The sequence below is a fragment of the Dama dama genome, chromosome 4, assembly GCF_033118175.1.
Source record: "Dama dama isolate Ldn47 chromosome 4, ASM3311817v1, whole genome shotgun sequence".
Lineage (NCBI taxonomy): Eukaryota > Metazoa > Chordata > Mammalia > Artiodactyla > Cervidae > Dama > Dama dama.
The window spans coordinates 13,847,578-13,864,504 of record NC_083684.1 but is presented as its reverse complement, the minus strand read 5'-3'; the positions used below and the strand labels follow the sequence as shown (position 1 = coordinate 13,864,504).

The 16,927-nt window shown below is 42.6% G+C and overlaps 1 protein-coding gene across 2 annotated transcripts; it reads right to left on the bottom strand.

Moving 5' to 3' along the window:
• Positions 1–1,347: 1,347 nt before the first annotated feature.
• ATMIN (ATM interactor) lies at positions 1,348–16,316 on the bottom strand. Of its 2 annotated transcripts, XM_061138086.1 has the most exons (5): positions 15,990–16,059; positions 8,814–8,859; positions 6,972–7,097; positions 6,041–6,240; positions 1,348–5,096 (listed from the first exon to the last, which is right to left on the bottom strand). In XM_061138086.1, the coding sequence occupies exons 2-5, from the start codon at positions 8,838–8,840 to the stop codon at positions 3,284–3,286; spliced, it is 2,166 nt and encodes a 721-aa protein (XP_060994069.1). In that variant the 5' UTR covers positions 8,841–8,859; positions 15,990–16,059; the 3' UTR covers positions 1,348–3,283. The 2 variants fall into 2 exon arrangements, with proteins under 2 accessions (XP_060994069.1, XP_060994068.1); XM_061138085.1 differs by lacking the exon at positions 8,814–8,859 and having other exon boundaries at positions 15,990–16,316.
• Between the last annotated feature and the right edge of the window lie 611 nt (positions 16,317–16,927).

Sequence of the window (16,927 nt, the reverse complement as noted above, 5' to 3'; positions counted from 1 at the left end):
AACACTGGACCACCAGGGAAGTCCCCACACATGCATATTTTAAAATAAAGAGGCCAAATGTGTTAATTTGAGGACACCAACAATCTGAGAGTCCTTTCCACTTGCTCTTTAGCCTGCCTCTCTTGATAGATACACACACTAGTAAATGCAGTTCACACACCTGCGAGAAACTTTGGATTTAAGCACTGCAAAACAGTGCTTTAAAACAGATATCTAAAGGACTATCTTCTCGACTATCATTAGATTAGCCTACATCTTGCTGAAAAAACTAGATTAACATTCGTATGTTTTAAGTCTTTTAGGTGTTGGGAGTAACCAGTAAGTCAAAAGACTGTGTACTTTCCTAGTGTCAGATCTAATCAGTGACACTTCAATGTACGTAAGATGAGCACACACACATATATAAGGAAAATAAAACCACATAATACTTGAGACTCCAAAGGCATCACCAACTCAATGGACATGGGTTTGGGTGGACTTCGGGAGTTGGTAATGGACAGGGAGGCCTGGCGTGCTGTGGTTCATGGGGTTGCAAAGAGTCGGACACAACTGAGCAACTGAACTGAATTGAACTGAACTGAACCAAAGGCATCATTCCTAAATGCCTCTAAGTTACACATTCCTCCCAGTCTTTGTTTAAGAGCCTCTTGAAGACAAATCTGAGAAGCATTACTTTAAATATTCAAGTAGGAAGCGCTCTTTAGTGTCAGTATTAGGTTAAGTTTGGACTGGAACTAAGATAAGCATTCTAAAATTGAGATCATAAAGGATTACATGAAAGTACCACGCTTTCAGTTGCCACTAGTAAAAGAATTCAACTTCACAACTAGACTAACACTGATATGTTTTCTTCCAATCAAAAGTAGCTTCAAACTTTGCATCTTTCAGGTAAGTCTATAAAAAATTTCTTCATTTCCCTTTATCTCAAAGGAATCAAACATATTGATTTGGCTTTCCTACACTTAGTGACTGAGCAAAGAACTACTCATAGCCTTACTCTCACATATTTGCTCTTAAGCCAGAACCACATTACTTACAAAGATAAAAGACACCCCATTATGAAATGGTGACATTTGGATGAAAAAAAAATGAGTAATTTCCTTTGAAAAATTTTTCCAAAAACTTAATGGTAGTTTTTATCAAAATAAAAACTTTACATCAAAATAGCAGCTTTGGTAATAGAATGTCTTTTTCCTTTCTACTGGGAAAACTTAGCATATTTTCATGAACAAAGTAATGGAGATAACTAGGCACAGTCATTTCATCATGTGACTTTCAGAGGATGATGAATTTGTGAAGAGTTAAAGCAACAAAGTCATGAATATGTTGAAGAATTCACACAAAAGGTAGAATTCTCACTTCTCTTTAATCATTGAGTTTTCAGCTTTTACAAATCTTAGAACAATTCAGGAAACTAAGGTTCGGGGTGGGGGACAGTTCTTACTGGTACATGAACTATTACATGCTCAATTTTCTGTAAATAATTCAGTTGGCTGGATTAACAAACATTGTCACAGAAACACAAATTTTTTTTTAAAGCCATAGATCACTGCATATATATTTACAAAAAGCCAAAACAAACATGCACTTCTCCTTACTAGGAGAACTGAAATAGATGTTTGAAACGTTAAGGCAGTGATGATTCTAAAACATAATGAAATACTAAGTTAAGGCTTTATGTTTGTTTTGAAACCCATATTCATAGGCAACTGTGACCCAAGCAAACTTTTATCTACCAGGTTGAGTTCATCTGCCGAGGACATGTTACTTATCCATTACCACCAATGGGACAGGAATTAGTAGCAACACCAGTGATTTTCTCTAATTATTAGTTCCCTCCTTAGGTTGTAGTTTGAGGGTTTAGTCTTCAGCAGCATAAAGCATGTGCCACATGAGGAACAGAGCATTTTTTTGGGTAAACTTAGAAAGATGTACAGACTGCATTGATTTTTACCTGCCTGAAAGCTGGCCAACAATCAAGAACTCAGGATCTTATAAATACAAAAAACCCTACAGGTGTACCTGACTGCTCAGCCATCTCAAAACATATTATGTTCTTGAAGTACTAGATCTTCACCTCATTTTCTTTGAAGACTGTTCAGTATTACCCTCTCTAAACAAACAAAGCAACATAATGCAGAATGCCGTATTTTAGACGGATCTATTCTAGAATTGCTGTCTTCAAGGCACAAACACTATTCTTGCTAGACCAACGTGTCTCCTCATTCAAGGAAAAAAATGAGAGGTGGATGAAAAGAAGATTCACTTTCCTATAGTTGTTGATTGCACTCTTGCCCTAGCAAGCTTATGAAAAGTATGGACATGTAACAGGGAATATCTTTTTCTCCTTACATCGCTGTTTTTATTGTTTTTCAACATTTAGAGCAACAACACTCAGAGGGTGGGGTGCACATTGAGCAGCAGCTCTGGAGCACCACCGTGGCCTTCGGTAGGGTGCAGGAGGGATGGCTTGTGGGACACACTCCAGGAGGAGCTAACGGGCGTGACTCCACAGCCCAGCCTTTCCAGAGGTGGGGTGACTTACTGTCACTCAGACTGAAAGGATCACTATTTACACTAGGTGCTTGCCGCTACTACTTTAAGCAATAATTGTACAGCAACATGTCTTGTGAGCAAAGCACTATACACTTATGTTCATACCAGGAACAGTTCACCTAGAGGGATGGCATTGACTATATGCAAATTGTCTCAGAAGCTAAAGACAACAGTAGTTTTCCTTTGTGTCTTCAAATCAGGGAAGAGTGAGATGTCAAAGCAGGTGAAGCTGTTGGTGTTTAAATCTGACGATGCAGCGTCAGACTTCTTTACACGTTATCAGGGAACAGGAATTTCTTAACAAGCACTGGCAAGAGTATTTTAGGTGCAATATAAGTCAGTCATGCTTTGACGAAAATGTTTTGAAGATCTGAAGTTTGTACCCTAGTCCTGGTGAGCTTGGCTTCAGCTAAATGGCAAGATGGGTTTTAAAGGTGTGAGATACATTTTTTTTTTTTTTTTTTAAAGAAGGGAAGACTACACTGAAAGGGCAAATGTCGGCAACACAAAAACAATCATGTTCAGATCAACATCTTACACTTTATAATACACTCACAAATTTTTACACAAATTTCATGTTTACAAGTACAAAAAGGCAAAGAACCTCAAAGAATCGAAGTAACTATATCGTCGACTACATTCAGTAGAGTTAATACTGTTGTCCCTGTTCTTCATCTTCTAAATCCAGAAGGGAACTGTGAATCCATCCCCCATGTGGACTCCGCTTTCAGAAGTTGGAGACTGGGTGTAGTTCTGCACATGTCTGGGTTTCAACAGAGCTGAACTGAGATTCCATTGTGTTCCAGGCCAGATCGGCCAGAAGAAAGTCATCCATTGCTGTCTGAGTTTCATTGCTGGTGAAGAATAAGCTCCCCAAAGTTTCGAAGCCAGAGTTCATGGTCTGTGTTTCAGCAGTGTTCAACTGAACTTTGCTTTCCAGGGCAGGCAGGTTTTTAGCAGTGGAGATTCCGTCAGTCTGGGTCTCTGTGTCAGATGAATCAGTACTCATGGAAAAGCTAGAGTGTTTCAGGATACTTCCCAGTGGCAGACGGGGGCTACTGTCTAAAAAGAAGTTCAGGTCTGTCTGTGTCTGCGTGTCAAACATCTCAAGGCCTAAGAAGCTAGAATTCCCCCTACAACTGTAGGCCTGGGCAGAAGGGTCTGCAAGGAAGAAGTCAGTTTGGGTTTCTATGTCCAGCGACTCCAAGACTGGCTCAGTGGTCATGGTGCTAAGCTCACTCTCCTCGGTTTGTGTCTGTATATTTGAGGCTGAAAAGAACTCTTCGATATCAAAATCAATTGCAGGATTCTGGGTTGGGCCAGATGGGAGCTGGCTGTCAGGTCCAGTATTTGTGTCAGACAAAAGACTACGATTGTCCAGCGTCTGACCAGGTAGGTTACTTGACAAGATGTTTTCTAGATCACTTAATAAATCCATGGTTTGGGTCTGATTATCTATCATGTTCTGTGATGAAAGCATACTATTTGGTGCACTGAAGTTTATAATTGGGGTGGATTTCTCAATGTCTTGAGTTAAAGTTTTAGGGTGGTTCTGAGGTAACAAGTCATGAGTTACAGTCTCTGCTACTAAGCCGCTGCTTATAATATTGTCTGTAGACACACTGTATGATGAATGGACACTCTCAAAAATGTCTCCACACATTACAGCTTGGTCCATCTGTACTCGGTCCTCTGCTGGACTTTCCATTCCACTGGTCTGAGTTTCTCTGGAGATCCCACCTGGCTGGAAACTGGGATCTATAAATGCATCAGTCTGAGCAGCGATGGATGAGGTTACCTTAGAACTGGGCAAAAAAGTCTGAGTTTGAACACTAATGGGAAGGGAAACCTGGGAACCAAATGTCAAATCAGTTTGCGAACAGGACGACACAGAGGAGTCAGGGCTGGCCCACTGTGCAGACGGCATGAACTGTGGTGTGGTGTAGGACAGGTCTGTCTGTACATTGATGGAAGAAATGCTGTTCTTCTGACAAGTGTTCCCAAGTTCTTGTAACGGGCTAAATGGACTTTTACCCAAGTTCACTTGAATACCTGTGCTAATCGGCTCAACAGCAACAGGATTGACAACTTTTGAAAGAGGGAGGCCCTCCTTGAGAGAGCAGGCCTCCGAATCCAGGCCGAGGATCAGGGTTCCAATGGACAAGGGCAGTAAGTGCACGGCCCCGGGGGCAGAGCCCTGCTGGTCGACACCCAACACCACAGGCTGGGCTGAGGAGTCGGCTGTAGGCACGAAGACGGGCACAGGAGAAAACTGCATGACGGGGAGTTTAACCAAAGCCACTTTGGGCTTTGGTAAAAGCAACTTCTGAGGGTACCTTGGAGCTGCTGGAAGAGTCTGCTGTTTGGCATTAGAGCTGCAAGAGTCTTCAAAGGAAGCCACCATCTTTATTTCTGAAGTTTCTAGTTCTGGAGCATCTGGTCGTGGAATTGGTTGGTTGCTCAGTGATTCAGCGGTCTTCCTGGACAGCTTCCGGCTGTGCAGGCAGTTTTCCATTTTCCTTTTCTTACTAGGTGGATCCCTAAAAGCAATGGCAGAGTTAAAAAGAGTAAAGTGATTTTAAACTGCAGCTTTCTTCATCAACCCTGGCACTGTGTCTTCATTTGTAAGCTCTATGTCTCACATCTACAGCAGGGGTCAGATTCAGCCCAGTGAAAAGAAAGCCCCTTCGTAACCTGGCCTATTACACAGAAGTTCAGAAACATGCAAACAGGGAAGGAGGAAGCACACCTTCTTTGGGTAAAGCTCTAAGTACTAGAACTCAACTTAGATCCGTAAGCATCAGGAAGCTAACATATAATGCAGTGATTATCATTTCTAAAATAGGAAGCTATTAATTCAAATATAAATTTGACCTTTCAAATGAAGCGGTTTCATGATTTAAAAAACTCTCCAACAATCCAGTATCCCTCTAATAGAATAACGATGAACGTTTCGGAAGAATTGAAAACTCAGTAGGGGCTTCCCTGGTGGGCCAGTGGTTAAGAATCCAGCTCCAATGCAAATGACACAGATTTGACCCCTGGTCCGAGGAGATCCTGCCTGTGGTGGACCAACCAAGCCTGTGCACTGCAACTACCGCTGCCTGCGCTCCACAGCAAGAGAAGCCGCCACGGTGAGAAGCCCTGGCATCGCACACAAGAGCAGCCCCCGCTCACTGCAACTAGAGAAAGCCCATGCAGCAATCAAGACCCAGAAGAGCCAAAAATAGATCTTTAAGAAAGCCCAGTAAGTTTCAATTGGGAATAAGAAGGACCTTTAAAAGGACTTGGTGGAAGAGTAAGGAGAACAACTGGGTCAAGTAGATGTGGATTATTTACTAGTACTGCTGCCATTTCCAAAAGTTCCCTTCTTCTCATCTTTCCTCCACCATCCCTCCTTTCAGGCTAACGGCTCTCCAGGAAGTGTCGCCTGAAGCTCTCCCCACAGCTGCTGGCTCTCGGGCCACCAGCCCCTCCCCCTTACCTGTGTTCTGCAGGGATCTCATGGCCAGTTCGGTAGATGTGGGACTGTAACGCAGTCCTGCTGGCATAGGGACAGCCACACGTGCACTGGAAGGTCTTGCCACAATCCTCTGCATGTCTTTTCAAGTCCCACTCGGTGCCATATGAGTTGCTGCACTTACTACATTTATGCTTCTTTTCAGCATGCATTTTCATGAAGTGCTAGGAAGAACACAAAAGGACCAAAATTAAAATCTGCAACTGCTCAAAACCTTTCAAAAGTCATCAACATACCCCAAATAACAATGATTTTACATGATAAAATATAGCTGTGCAAATCAAAAGAATGTAAAAGCAGGCAAGCTGCCCTTTATCATAAGCTTCATCTTTGTGAAAAGTTGAGACTGTTTTGGAAACAATCCGTGGTATCCACCCCCCAGGTTCTGATTTACAAGTAAGTGCTGCAAGCAGAACAAGTCTTGGGGTGCTTCTCTCAGGACGCCCTCCAGCAAACCCTCAGGGAAGTGTTTCAGTTTTTTCCAGTCCAGAATCACCACCTTCCCCACTGACTGGGTCCCTCCCTCCTCTCTAAGGGAGCTGCTTCTGAAATTCTTTTCCTACAGTTTCTCACTCCCATAGGGAGAACATCTCCCTATGCCTCTGCTCCTCTGACCTTGAAAGATTCACACCAGAGATCTGGAAGCACACCCAATTTATCATACTTTGCTGACCTGGTCTCTCCAAATCCATTCTGGACATCTTCCCCCCCAGAACCAGCCAGCCTTTACTCACACCCACTCATTTTTTCCAAGTGAGAGACTTGGGTGTCTGTCCTTATAAGCAGCTTTCTGCTCAATTCTCTTGGTATGATTGGTAAGTAATTAGAATACATTGGGTTTATGGCATCTGCATTTCATCCCTAGAGAAGTATATAGTTAAGACAAGTAAAATACCTGTTTTACGAGAGAAAATTGAGAAAATGGTCTGTCAGGGCCTCTAGGGCATCCTTCAATTGGACAACAGTAGAATTTCGGTACAGTTTTCAAATCTTTTCTTACTGTTGGATTTACTATGCCATCCTGAAAAAGAAAAATGAAATAATTATCTTTAAAAAACCATCAGAATGAGTTGGGAGTGATAATAAGGAAGGACTAAAGATGTGCACAGGGATCTTTATAGAGTGATGAAAACATTCTCAAGTTTGGGATTGCAGTGATAGTTGCAGAACTGTACATCTACTTAAAAATAACTGAATTACTTAAAATGGGTAAATTTTATCATGCGTAAACTATAACTTAATACATGTTAAAATTTTTCAAAACAAGATAAACAAAAAACAACTATGTTGTTTAAAAATCTTCTATCCATTTCTTTAACATTCCTTCTAGATTTAAAAATCTCTGTCCTTAACCCAATGTCTCTAATTGTAAGAGTTTCTCAGGCTCAAGACTTAGTGTCATCCTTAAGTCTTCCCTTCTTTTTTATCTCACCCCCACTGAATTAGGGTGAGCCTCTGAAAAAAACCTCCTTTGACTATGACTTAGGTCTTCCTGATAAAGAGCACAGTGACTCTGACCACACTATGCCCCCCTAACAGAGCTAAAACTGCTGACACAGCTCCTTTATGGCAGCATGAATACAGGCACCAGGCTCTAATCTGAAATTTAGTAATCATTATAATGGCCAGCGATAACACAGATTTTACTACTATGCCAGGCATTGCTATAAGCGCTTCACATATATATATTAACTCATCCTAGTTATCCTTTGCTGTTAAGTATGTGACTGACTTTTTGACTGGGGTTTTTAAAATAACTAGTGAGTTAATTTAGCTTGAAGTACTATCTTACTGCCCTTAATGAACCCACATACGTCAGGAGTGAAACACCTATGGCCTCTTGTATAATTCTTAACTGGCCACCACCAGTTGGCCCCAGAGGAAGGTGTGTGTGGGGGGTTGGAGTGATGAAGGACCTCTCTACGGGTCACTGGAAACAACCAGACACATGTTCAGGCCTCAGCTGCTCCAGCAGCACCTGGATGTTTTAGTCCTTATGTGCTGTGATGAGAAAGGATTCAATACTTCTGGAACATGCCACCTCCTCCTCTACCATCAGCATGTACCTAGACAGGAAATGAACAACCGTGCGGCTAAGACTCCCTTTGGTTTAACAATCTCCGTAGATGATCCTAATGTGCAGCTGAGCTTAAGAACCATGGTGCAGTGGTTAAACCCATGGATTCTGGAAACATGGACTGCTGTAGTTTGAACTGCTCCTTTCCTTTGACCTTGAAAAACTTAACTGTCTTGGTTTCCTTATCTGTAAAGTAGGCACGATTATAGGACCTACTGCAGGGCTGTGGTGAGTGCTCAGTTAATTAGTTAACAGTATTATAGACCGGCGCTTGTCACATAATCCCCCAATGGCTCAGCAGGTGAAGAATCCACCTGCAATGCAGGATCAATCCCTGGTTGGGAAGATTCCCTGGAGGAGAAGTACTCCACTCCAGTATTCTTGCCTGGAAAATCCTATGGACAAAGGAGTCTGGTGGGCTATATATAGTCCATGGGTCCCAAAGAGTCAGACATGACTGAGCGACTAAGGCTATCACATAATCACTCCATTATTATACCTACTAGTTATCTGCTGTAGAGATTTTTGTTGCTTCTCTTGCTTTCTGCCTACCAACTTAGTGCCAATAAGCTAATCTAAACTCATACTATACATTAAACACTGTTTTTGTGGTAACAGAAATAAAAGCAAAGTAAACAGATCAGATTGAATCAAACTTACATGCTTTTGCACAGCAAAGGAAACCATAATAAAACGGAAAAACAACCTGTGGAATGGGAGAAAATATTTGCAACGATGCAACATAGAAGGGCTTAATGTCTAAAACATACAAAGAGCTCATATAACTCAACAACAAAAAACAAACGACCCATTCAAAAAACAGGTGGAAGAACTAAATAGACATTTCTCTAAAGAAGACATACATATGGCCAACAAGCACATGAAACATTACTCAACATCGATAATTATTAGAGAAATGCTAATCAAAACTACAGGGAGCTACCACTTCACATCAGTCAGAATGGCCATCATTAAAGTCTACAAATAATAAACACTGAAGAGGTGTGGAGAAAACGGAACCCTCCTAACTGTTGCTGGGAATGTAAGTTGGTGCAGCCACTATGGAAAACGGTATGAGGTTCCTCAGAAAACTAAAAATAGAGCTGCCATATGATCCAGCAATCCCACTCCTGGGCATATATCCAGATAAAACTATAATTCAAAAAGATACATGCACCGTTATATTCATAACAGGGCTATTCACAATAGCCAAGACATGGAAACAACCCAAATGTCCATCAACAGATGAATGGATAAAGATGATGTGCTATATACACAGAGTACAACTCAGCCATAAAAAAGAAATGACGCTACTGGCAGCAACATGGATGGAACTAGAAATTATCATACTAAGTGAAGTAAGTCAAGAGAATGACAACTACCATATGATATCACTTATATGTGAAATCTGAAATCTGACACAAAATTATTTATCTATGAAACAGAAATGGACTCACAGATATAGAGAATAGACTTGCGGTAGCCAAGGAGGAGGAGTGCTGGGGGAGGGACAGCCAGAGTTTGGGGTGAGCAGACTCTAACTACTATATATAGAATATACAGACAAGGTTCTCCTGTATACTCCAGGGGACTATATTCAATACCTGGTGATAAACCATAACAGAAAAAAAAATATAAAAAAAGAAGGTATATATATGTAAAACTGAATCACTTTGCTGTGAACATAACATTATAAATCAACTATACTTCAATTTAAAAAAGAAAATCTATGGACTCGTCTTAAAGAAAATATTATACTCGTGAAAGTCTGACTGGAATGCTGCTTTTGTTAAAAGAAGGACATCTGCTAGGCTCAAATGACAATAACACTGTCAGCAAACTCATCCCATTCACCAGTTTATCTTTTTTAAAGGAAATACTTTTTAAACTTATATTATTTTCCTTCTAGTATATAATATGCAAGAAAAAAATGAAATGTGGAGAAGATATTAAGAAAGACTATAAAAGCCTTAATTCACTTAACCATTACCAAATTCTTCTTAAGTTAGATGCCAAGGAGGCGGCCCTCTTCTGTGTTTTAGTCTGTCAAATGTTCTATAAAACTCTGCTTACAGGGTCACCACAAAATTCATGCTCATTTCTAAAACATCTTCAATTTGCTTAGCAATCCTTTTATGACCCCCTTTCAAATTCCCTATCATGTTATCATATACCTGTTCACTTCCCTTTTTAAAAAATTAATAAAATTTATTTTTAAGAGTTGTGGAAATTACAGTTCCCATACACTATATGCAGTCCCCCATCCCACTCCAATATAGCCTGCTTCACTATTAACATGTCTCAGCAGAATGGTACATTTGTTTACAATTGATAAAACTACACTGACACATCATTACGATCCAAAGTCTATAGATTATATTAGAATTCACTATTGGTGCTGCACAATCTATGGGTTCTGCCAAATGATAATGACAGCTATCCATTATTATAATACCATACAGAGTGTATTCACTTCCCTACAAATCTGTGCTCCACCTATTCATGCTACCTTTCCCTGTAAGCACTGACAACCACTGATGACCACTCATTTCTTTCTGGGGCTGATACTCCATTGTCTGGATGTATCACTGTTATTTACTGATTCACCTCCTGAAGGACATCTTGGTTGCTTCCAAGTTTTGCTAGCTATTCTTTTATAATGTCTCCTACGACCTCCTCATCTTTCCTTTCTCACTGCTACCATCAATAGTTCAAGTATTCCTGACTTTCTGTTTGGACTGTCTCTAGCCTAATTTCTAAACCTTCAATCTTCTTTTCATTCACATGTTGCCAAATTCACCTTTCTAAAATATAGCTCTGATTATAACATTACCTCACTCAAACATATTCGAGGGCACTCCAATACTGCTCAAGTCCAAATTCTTCTAGCCACTGGGACATCCAAAGTCCTGACTAAACAGCTTCAAACTACACATCTTTTCTGTCATTTCTCTGTTACATCTAATGGAACTACTTAACATTCCCCAAATGTTTTCAAGAGGAGGAATATATATTTGCTGCACTTAGGAATCTTTTAAAGAGTAAATGTTTATGGTCACCTAAGTCAAAGTTGTATCACACACCAGGATGAGACACTAAAGGCAGCCATACTGACGGCAACATCTTGCTGTTGTCATTACACGTGTGGCAACAACCTGGTGCTGTTCAGTTTACCGCATTCTCAGGGCCAATGCCTCTGCCCATCCCAACACCACCTCTCTACCCCAGTTCCTGACCTTCTGCCCATCCCTGTTTAGAGACAATAAGCTCTGAGATGAGAACAGGGGAGAAAAGAAATGGTGATGGCACAGTAAAATATGAACTGCAGTAAAAAGTGATATTTTCGTTCTTAAGTGCTATATACATTCCAGAATAAAACTTAGCAGACTTTTTTAACTTTATCTTCTGTGCATAACTGAAAAAAATATACAGAGAATACTTTATGTTTTGTGTACTTTTTTGGGTACCAGTTTACAAAATCTTTTAAATAAAAGAATTTGAAAAAGAACTTATGAGAGGAAACAACTAAAAAACAAGATGGAGAAAGATAAAGAAAAGCAAGAGGAAGGACCCCGATGAAGAAGAGAGGATAAAAGCAAAGAATTGTGGGAACTGTGGCAAAAACTGGGGGGAAAAAAAGGCACTGTAGCTTCTCAAGCACCTCTCTGCATTCATAGAAATATATCCAAGAAGAAAAATAGCTTGCTCTGTTATTGTAAATTTAAAATTAGAAGTCTTTGTACAATATGATCTGGAGCAACTTGGAATCTTTAAGAAAAAAAAAAGAAAAAACTGCTGGCAAATCATTAAAAATAAACCCTGAACCGAACATAACATAAAATCCACTACGCCATGCTTTAAAAATATGTGTTGCTGGATAAGATGTTCTTTAATGGTCCTTGGGTCCCTTTCACTATTTTCAAACATGAGGGATAAAAGAATCAAGAAATGCTCATCTACTCCTACTCTTCTTTTCCCCGAATCACCAGGAACCCACATAAAATCACAAGGTATTATGTACCTTACAACTTACAACTCTATCTCCATTTTTATCCATCATCATTCAGAAGAACTTGTTAATCGTAAGGGCATATGTGTGTAAGGGCAGGATACCTTTTGAAGAAAGGTTAGAATAAAATAAGAACCCCACAGCAACCAATGGGGAAGGGAAGAAAAGATGATCATAATCTAGGAGAAAAAAACAAACTAGGAAAGAAAAAAAACTAAAACAAACTAGGAAAGAAAAAAGAAAAGTTGGAAAGAAACTAGAATTATGTTAAGTAGCTGTAATCAACGGAAGAAAGGGAAAGTCTTCATGGAATACTATGCATATCTCCAAGCAGACATACTCAGGCTTCCAGGCCAACAGGGAGCTCCCCATCAGCTCTGTCCTCTTTCCCCTACCCACCCCAACACTTGGAGATCATCAAGTGTCAAGGACAGTGTTTGAACTCAAGAGCCTGCTACTCTGGCTCCTGACTAAGTGTAGATTCACGACACTGGGCAACACTATGCAGATATGGCTGTTTTGTCACATAGGCCACCTTTATTAAAAAAAAAAAAAAAGAACCCCCTTCCACCAAGACAGCAGATGTTCAGGGGCCACATGATTAGAAAGACAGAACAAGGAAGCAAAGTGAGCCCGTTTGACAAGAAAAAAACGACGATGGTTCAGGGTGAGGTTTCTCCAGTTTCCCCTGAAACAGGTCTCTCTAGTGACCTAGAAAGGAAACTCAGGAGAGTCCATTTTGGGGTTGTTCAATTTTCAGTTCAGAAAGAGATCGTGAATGCAGTGTGCTGTCTTCAGACAAGAGAAATTTGAGAAATGACTAGAACTAGAAGAATGGCTTCACACAGATTCTAAGCAGGAGAGGCTACTGATACTCAGCTGGGCTAAAGTTCAAGTAAAGACCTGACTGTCAAAATCTGCACTTGCCTCAAACATATTCCTTCTTCTTAGTCTACTGTATGCTCAGAATTGGTATCGTCAGAATTCCTGAACTTTATATATTTTAAAAACACAATTAGAAATAAACTTATTCAAGCTAGGCTTCAGCAGTATGTGAACTGAGAACTTCCAGATAAACAAGCTGGATTTAGAAAAGGCAAAGGAATCAGAGATCAAACTGCCAACATACACTGTATCATAGAAAAGGAAAGGGAGTTTAAAAAAAATCTACTTCTGCTTCACTGACTACGCTAAAGCCTTTAACTGTGTGGGTTACAACAAATTGTGGAATACTCTTAATGAGATGGGAATACCAGACCACATTACCTGCCTCCTGAGAAACCTGCATGCAGGACAAGAAGCAACAGTTAGAAGAGGACATGGAACAATGGACTGGTTCCAAATCGGTAAAGGAGTACATCAAAGCTATATATTGTCACCCTGCTTATTTAACTTACATGCAGAGAACATCATGAGAAATGCTGGGCTGGATGAATCACAAGCTAGAATAAAGATTGCTGGGAGAAATATCAACAACCTCAGATAATGCAGATGATACCACTTTAGAGGCAGAAAGTGAAGAGGAACTAAAGAGCCTCTTGATGAAGGTGAAAGAGGATAGTGAAAAAGCTGGCTTAAAACTCGACATTCAAAAAATGAAGATCATGGCATCTGGCCCCATCACTTCATGGCAAATAGATGGGGAAACAATGGAGACAGTGTCAGATTTCATTTTCTTGGGCTCCAAAATCACTGCAGAAGGTGACTGCAGCCACGGAATCAAAAGACGCTTGCTCCTTGGAAGAAGAGCTAGGACAAACCTAGAGAGTGTATTAAAAAGCAGAGACATCATTTTGCTGACAAAGGTCCGTATAGTCAAGGCTATGGTTTTTCCAGTAGTCATGTATGGATGTGAGAGTTGGTCCATAAAAAAGGCTGAGCGCCGAAGAATTGATGCTTTTGAACTCTGGTGTTGGAGAAGACTCTTGAGAGTCCCTTGGACAGCAAGGAGATCAAACCAATCAATCCAAAAGGAAATCAATCCTGAATATTCATTGGAAGGGCTGGTGGTGAACCTGAAGTTTCAGTACTTTAGCCATCTGATGCGAAGAGCCAACTAATTGGAAAAGACCTTGATGCTGGGTAAGATTGAGGGCTAGAGGAGAAGGGGATGACATAGGATGAGATGGTTGAATAGTATCACTGACTCAATGGACATGAGTTTGAGTAAACTCAGGGAGATAGCGAAGGACAGTGAAGCTTGGAGTCCTGCAGTTCAAGGGGTTGCAAAAAGTCAGACAGGACAAAGCAAATGAACAATTGTATACTACCAAACCAATCCTGAGAAGTATTGATACATGGTTATCTTTTGCTTAAAGGATGCTTCACAAGGTCTGGACAGATATAGCTCCTGACAGCAGTTCCACAAAAAACAACAATATAAACGTGTTAAAAAGTGCTTGTCAGAATGATGTTCAGGCCAACAACTGTAAAGAGAGTCCTCATCAGACTGGCCACTTCCGTTGTGCTTAGAGATGTAATGTCTGCCTTAGTAATTAATCAGTGAGGGGATGATCTGAAGGTGGGTAATGGCTGTTACATATGAGCTCAAGAGAACACAGGAGTTAGGCTGCAGAATTCCTACAAATACATAGTTCATCCACTCAACTTAAAATATGATTAAGCAAGGGAAGTGTTTAATTAAAATTTAGTATGAAGGAGAAAACAGGAGAATGACCGTTCCCAAAGTTACTGCACTTGTGTGTGGAAGCAACCCAGAACTATCATGGAAAATTGCAGTTCCACCTGCAGGGAAAATTACAGACCCACCTCCACAGTACATTTCCTGATTGGGCTCCCTCATCTTCCTAAGAACACTGCTGCCTCTCTAATCAGCTGGAGCTGGAAGTGGACAGCCCTTCATGGTCATCATATCTGCCCTACTACAGAAGACAACCTCAAGCTTTCTGTTAAATTCTTATCAGAAGTCTGATTCTAACAACATTCCTGAGGAAGCTTTACCTGTAGGGCAGACATACCATGCAGGAAGCCAGGTGATTTAAACTTGCTCCTCAATCAAGTCAGACCACCAAAAGCTACATACTCACAATGTAGGTTCAATGACACACTTTGAAATTACGTTCTAAGCCACTGTTGGCTTAGAAACTTTAAGAAGTGGTGGAAGGAAATGTCCTATTGTAATGATTGAGAAATTATGATTTAAGAGGTATGGGGTGGGGCTGGACCGCTGAATTTCTAATAAGCATTCCACAGACGTGCACTTCGGGTTGAAAAAAGAATCACCTCTCCATTTTATTTAAGGTGGAATGGACGTTCAGGATTATTGTCCTGTAATTATATATGAGGTCCCCTCTTAAGATCCTCGGGCGAGACTTCCCTTAGGTCTCATTCCTGAGCAAAGCCGGTATTACCAACGCGGTAGAACTTGTTGCCAAATCTGCAGCTCCCTGCTGACGACTGGGCAGCACCCAAAGGCCCGAAGGAGGTGCTTGTGGGTGTGGTGCAAAGAGCGCCGGCACAGAGCCGAGCCCGCGTTTAAAGCCCAGCACTACGCGGGCAGCGTCACCGGTTTCTCTGCAACAACAGGACGGAGGTGCCGTGAGAGCTCCCGGCACGACCGTGAGAAACGCCCGGGCCGCCGCCGCGTGCGCGCCGGTGGTCCCGCGGGTCGGAGCCCGACAGCCTGGCGCGCGACCCAAGGCTTTCCCCTCGCCGTGCCCTCCCGCGTCCGGGCTTCCACTCTCCCTGCCAGGGCCGCCCTCGGCGGTCCGGCCCGTTCCGAGGGCCGCGGCGGCCCCCACCCCCGCCGCCCGCGTCAGACGCTCGGCGGCGCCAGGCCCCGGAGGCGCGGCCCGCGGCGGGCTCACCTGCAGGCGGTGGCTCTTGACCAGGTGCATGTTGAGCGCGGGGCTGTTGGGCAGGATCTTGCCGCAGCCGCGCACCGTGCACAGGATATTGGTCCGCACGGCCCGGGACAGCTCGCTCACCGACGGCTGGATGAGCTCCCGGGCCGGCGGCGTCGAACCCGCGGGCTGCTGCCTCGCCGCCGGCGGTCGCGGCCGGCTGCCTCTCAGCCTCCCAGGGGGCACCCACGGGCCCGAGGCGGCGGCGGCTCCCCTCGCGGCCGCCGGGACGGCCTGGGCGCCCGAGGCGAGAGCCGCGGGATCCGCCGCCGCCGCCTCAGAGGCCGCCATGGCTCTCGCGCCGCGGCCGGACCAAGCCAGCCAGCCAGCCCCGCCTCCCGCCGCAGCGACTTCCGGCAGGGGGCGGGGCCTTATTAGCATCCGGCGGGGCCCGGGCGGCGGCGCCCCCTGCTGGAGGCGAAGGGCGAGTCAGCGGTGGAGCGCCGCCAGGTGAGGAGGGCGGGCCGGGTGTAAAACTTCACAGGGGGTCCTGGGGACAGGTAGGACGTTTAGGCCCCTCTGAGCCTCATTCGCCTTCCTAGAAATCTGAACCTCGGGCAAAAGTTGGATACAAGAAAAAGCAATGCGCTCGGGAACTTTACTTCCCAAAGATTAGAAATAAACCAGGTGTTCAAGAGCAGCAGAGGCCGAACTTTGTTAATTACAACGATCTGTTTACCAGACACTGGGAAATGAATGCACTTTTCATCCAGTATATCATTTTGTCCTCGAAACAGCCCTCGCGGGTACGTACTATGAATTCTTCCTCATCTGCAGAGAGGCAAGTAACTAGCCTGAGGTCACATTATACAAAAAAAAGAACTGTTATAATTGACCTAGTTAATCATTTTAGAGAGGGTAGATTTAGTTGCCTGTATTTTATTTTAACTGGTGAAATTTGA

Bases quoted from the DNA above. Each gene is read 5' to 3' on its own strand.
- ATMIN (XM_061138085.1), bottom strand. From the start codon at position 16,316: ATGGCGGCCTCTGAGGCGGCGGCGGCGGATCCCGCGGCTCTCGCCTCG. The intron at 7,098-15,989 runs GTGAGCCCGCCG...TTTCTTTTTCAG, and splicing joins TCAAGAGCCACCGCCTGCAG to GATGGCATAGTAAATCCAAC. The intron at 5,097-6,040 runs GTAAGGGGGAGG...CATTGCTTTTAG, and splicing joins GAGATCCCTGCAGAACACAG to GGATCCACCTAGTAAGAAAA.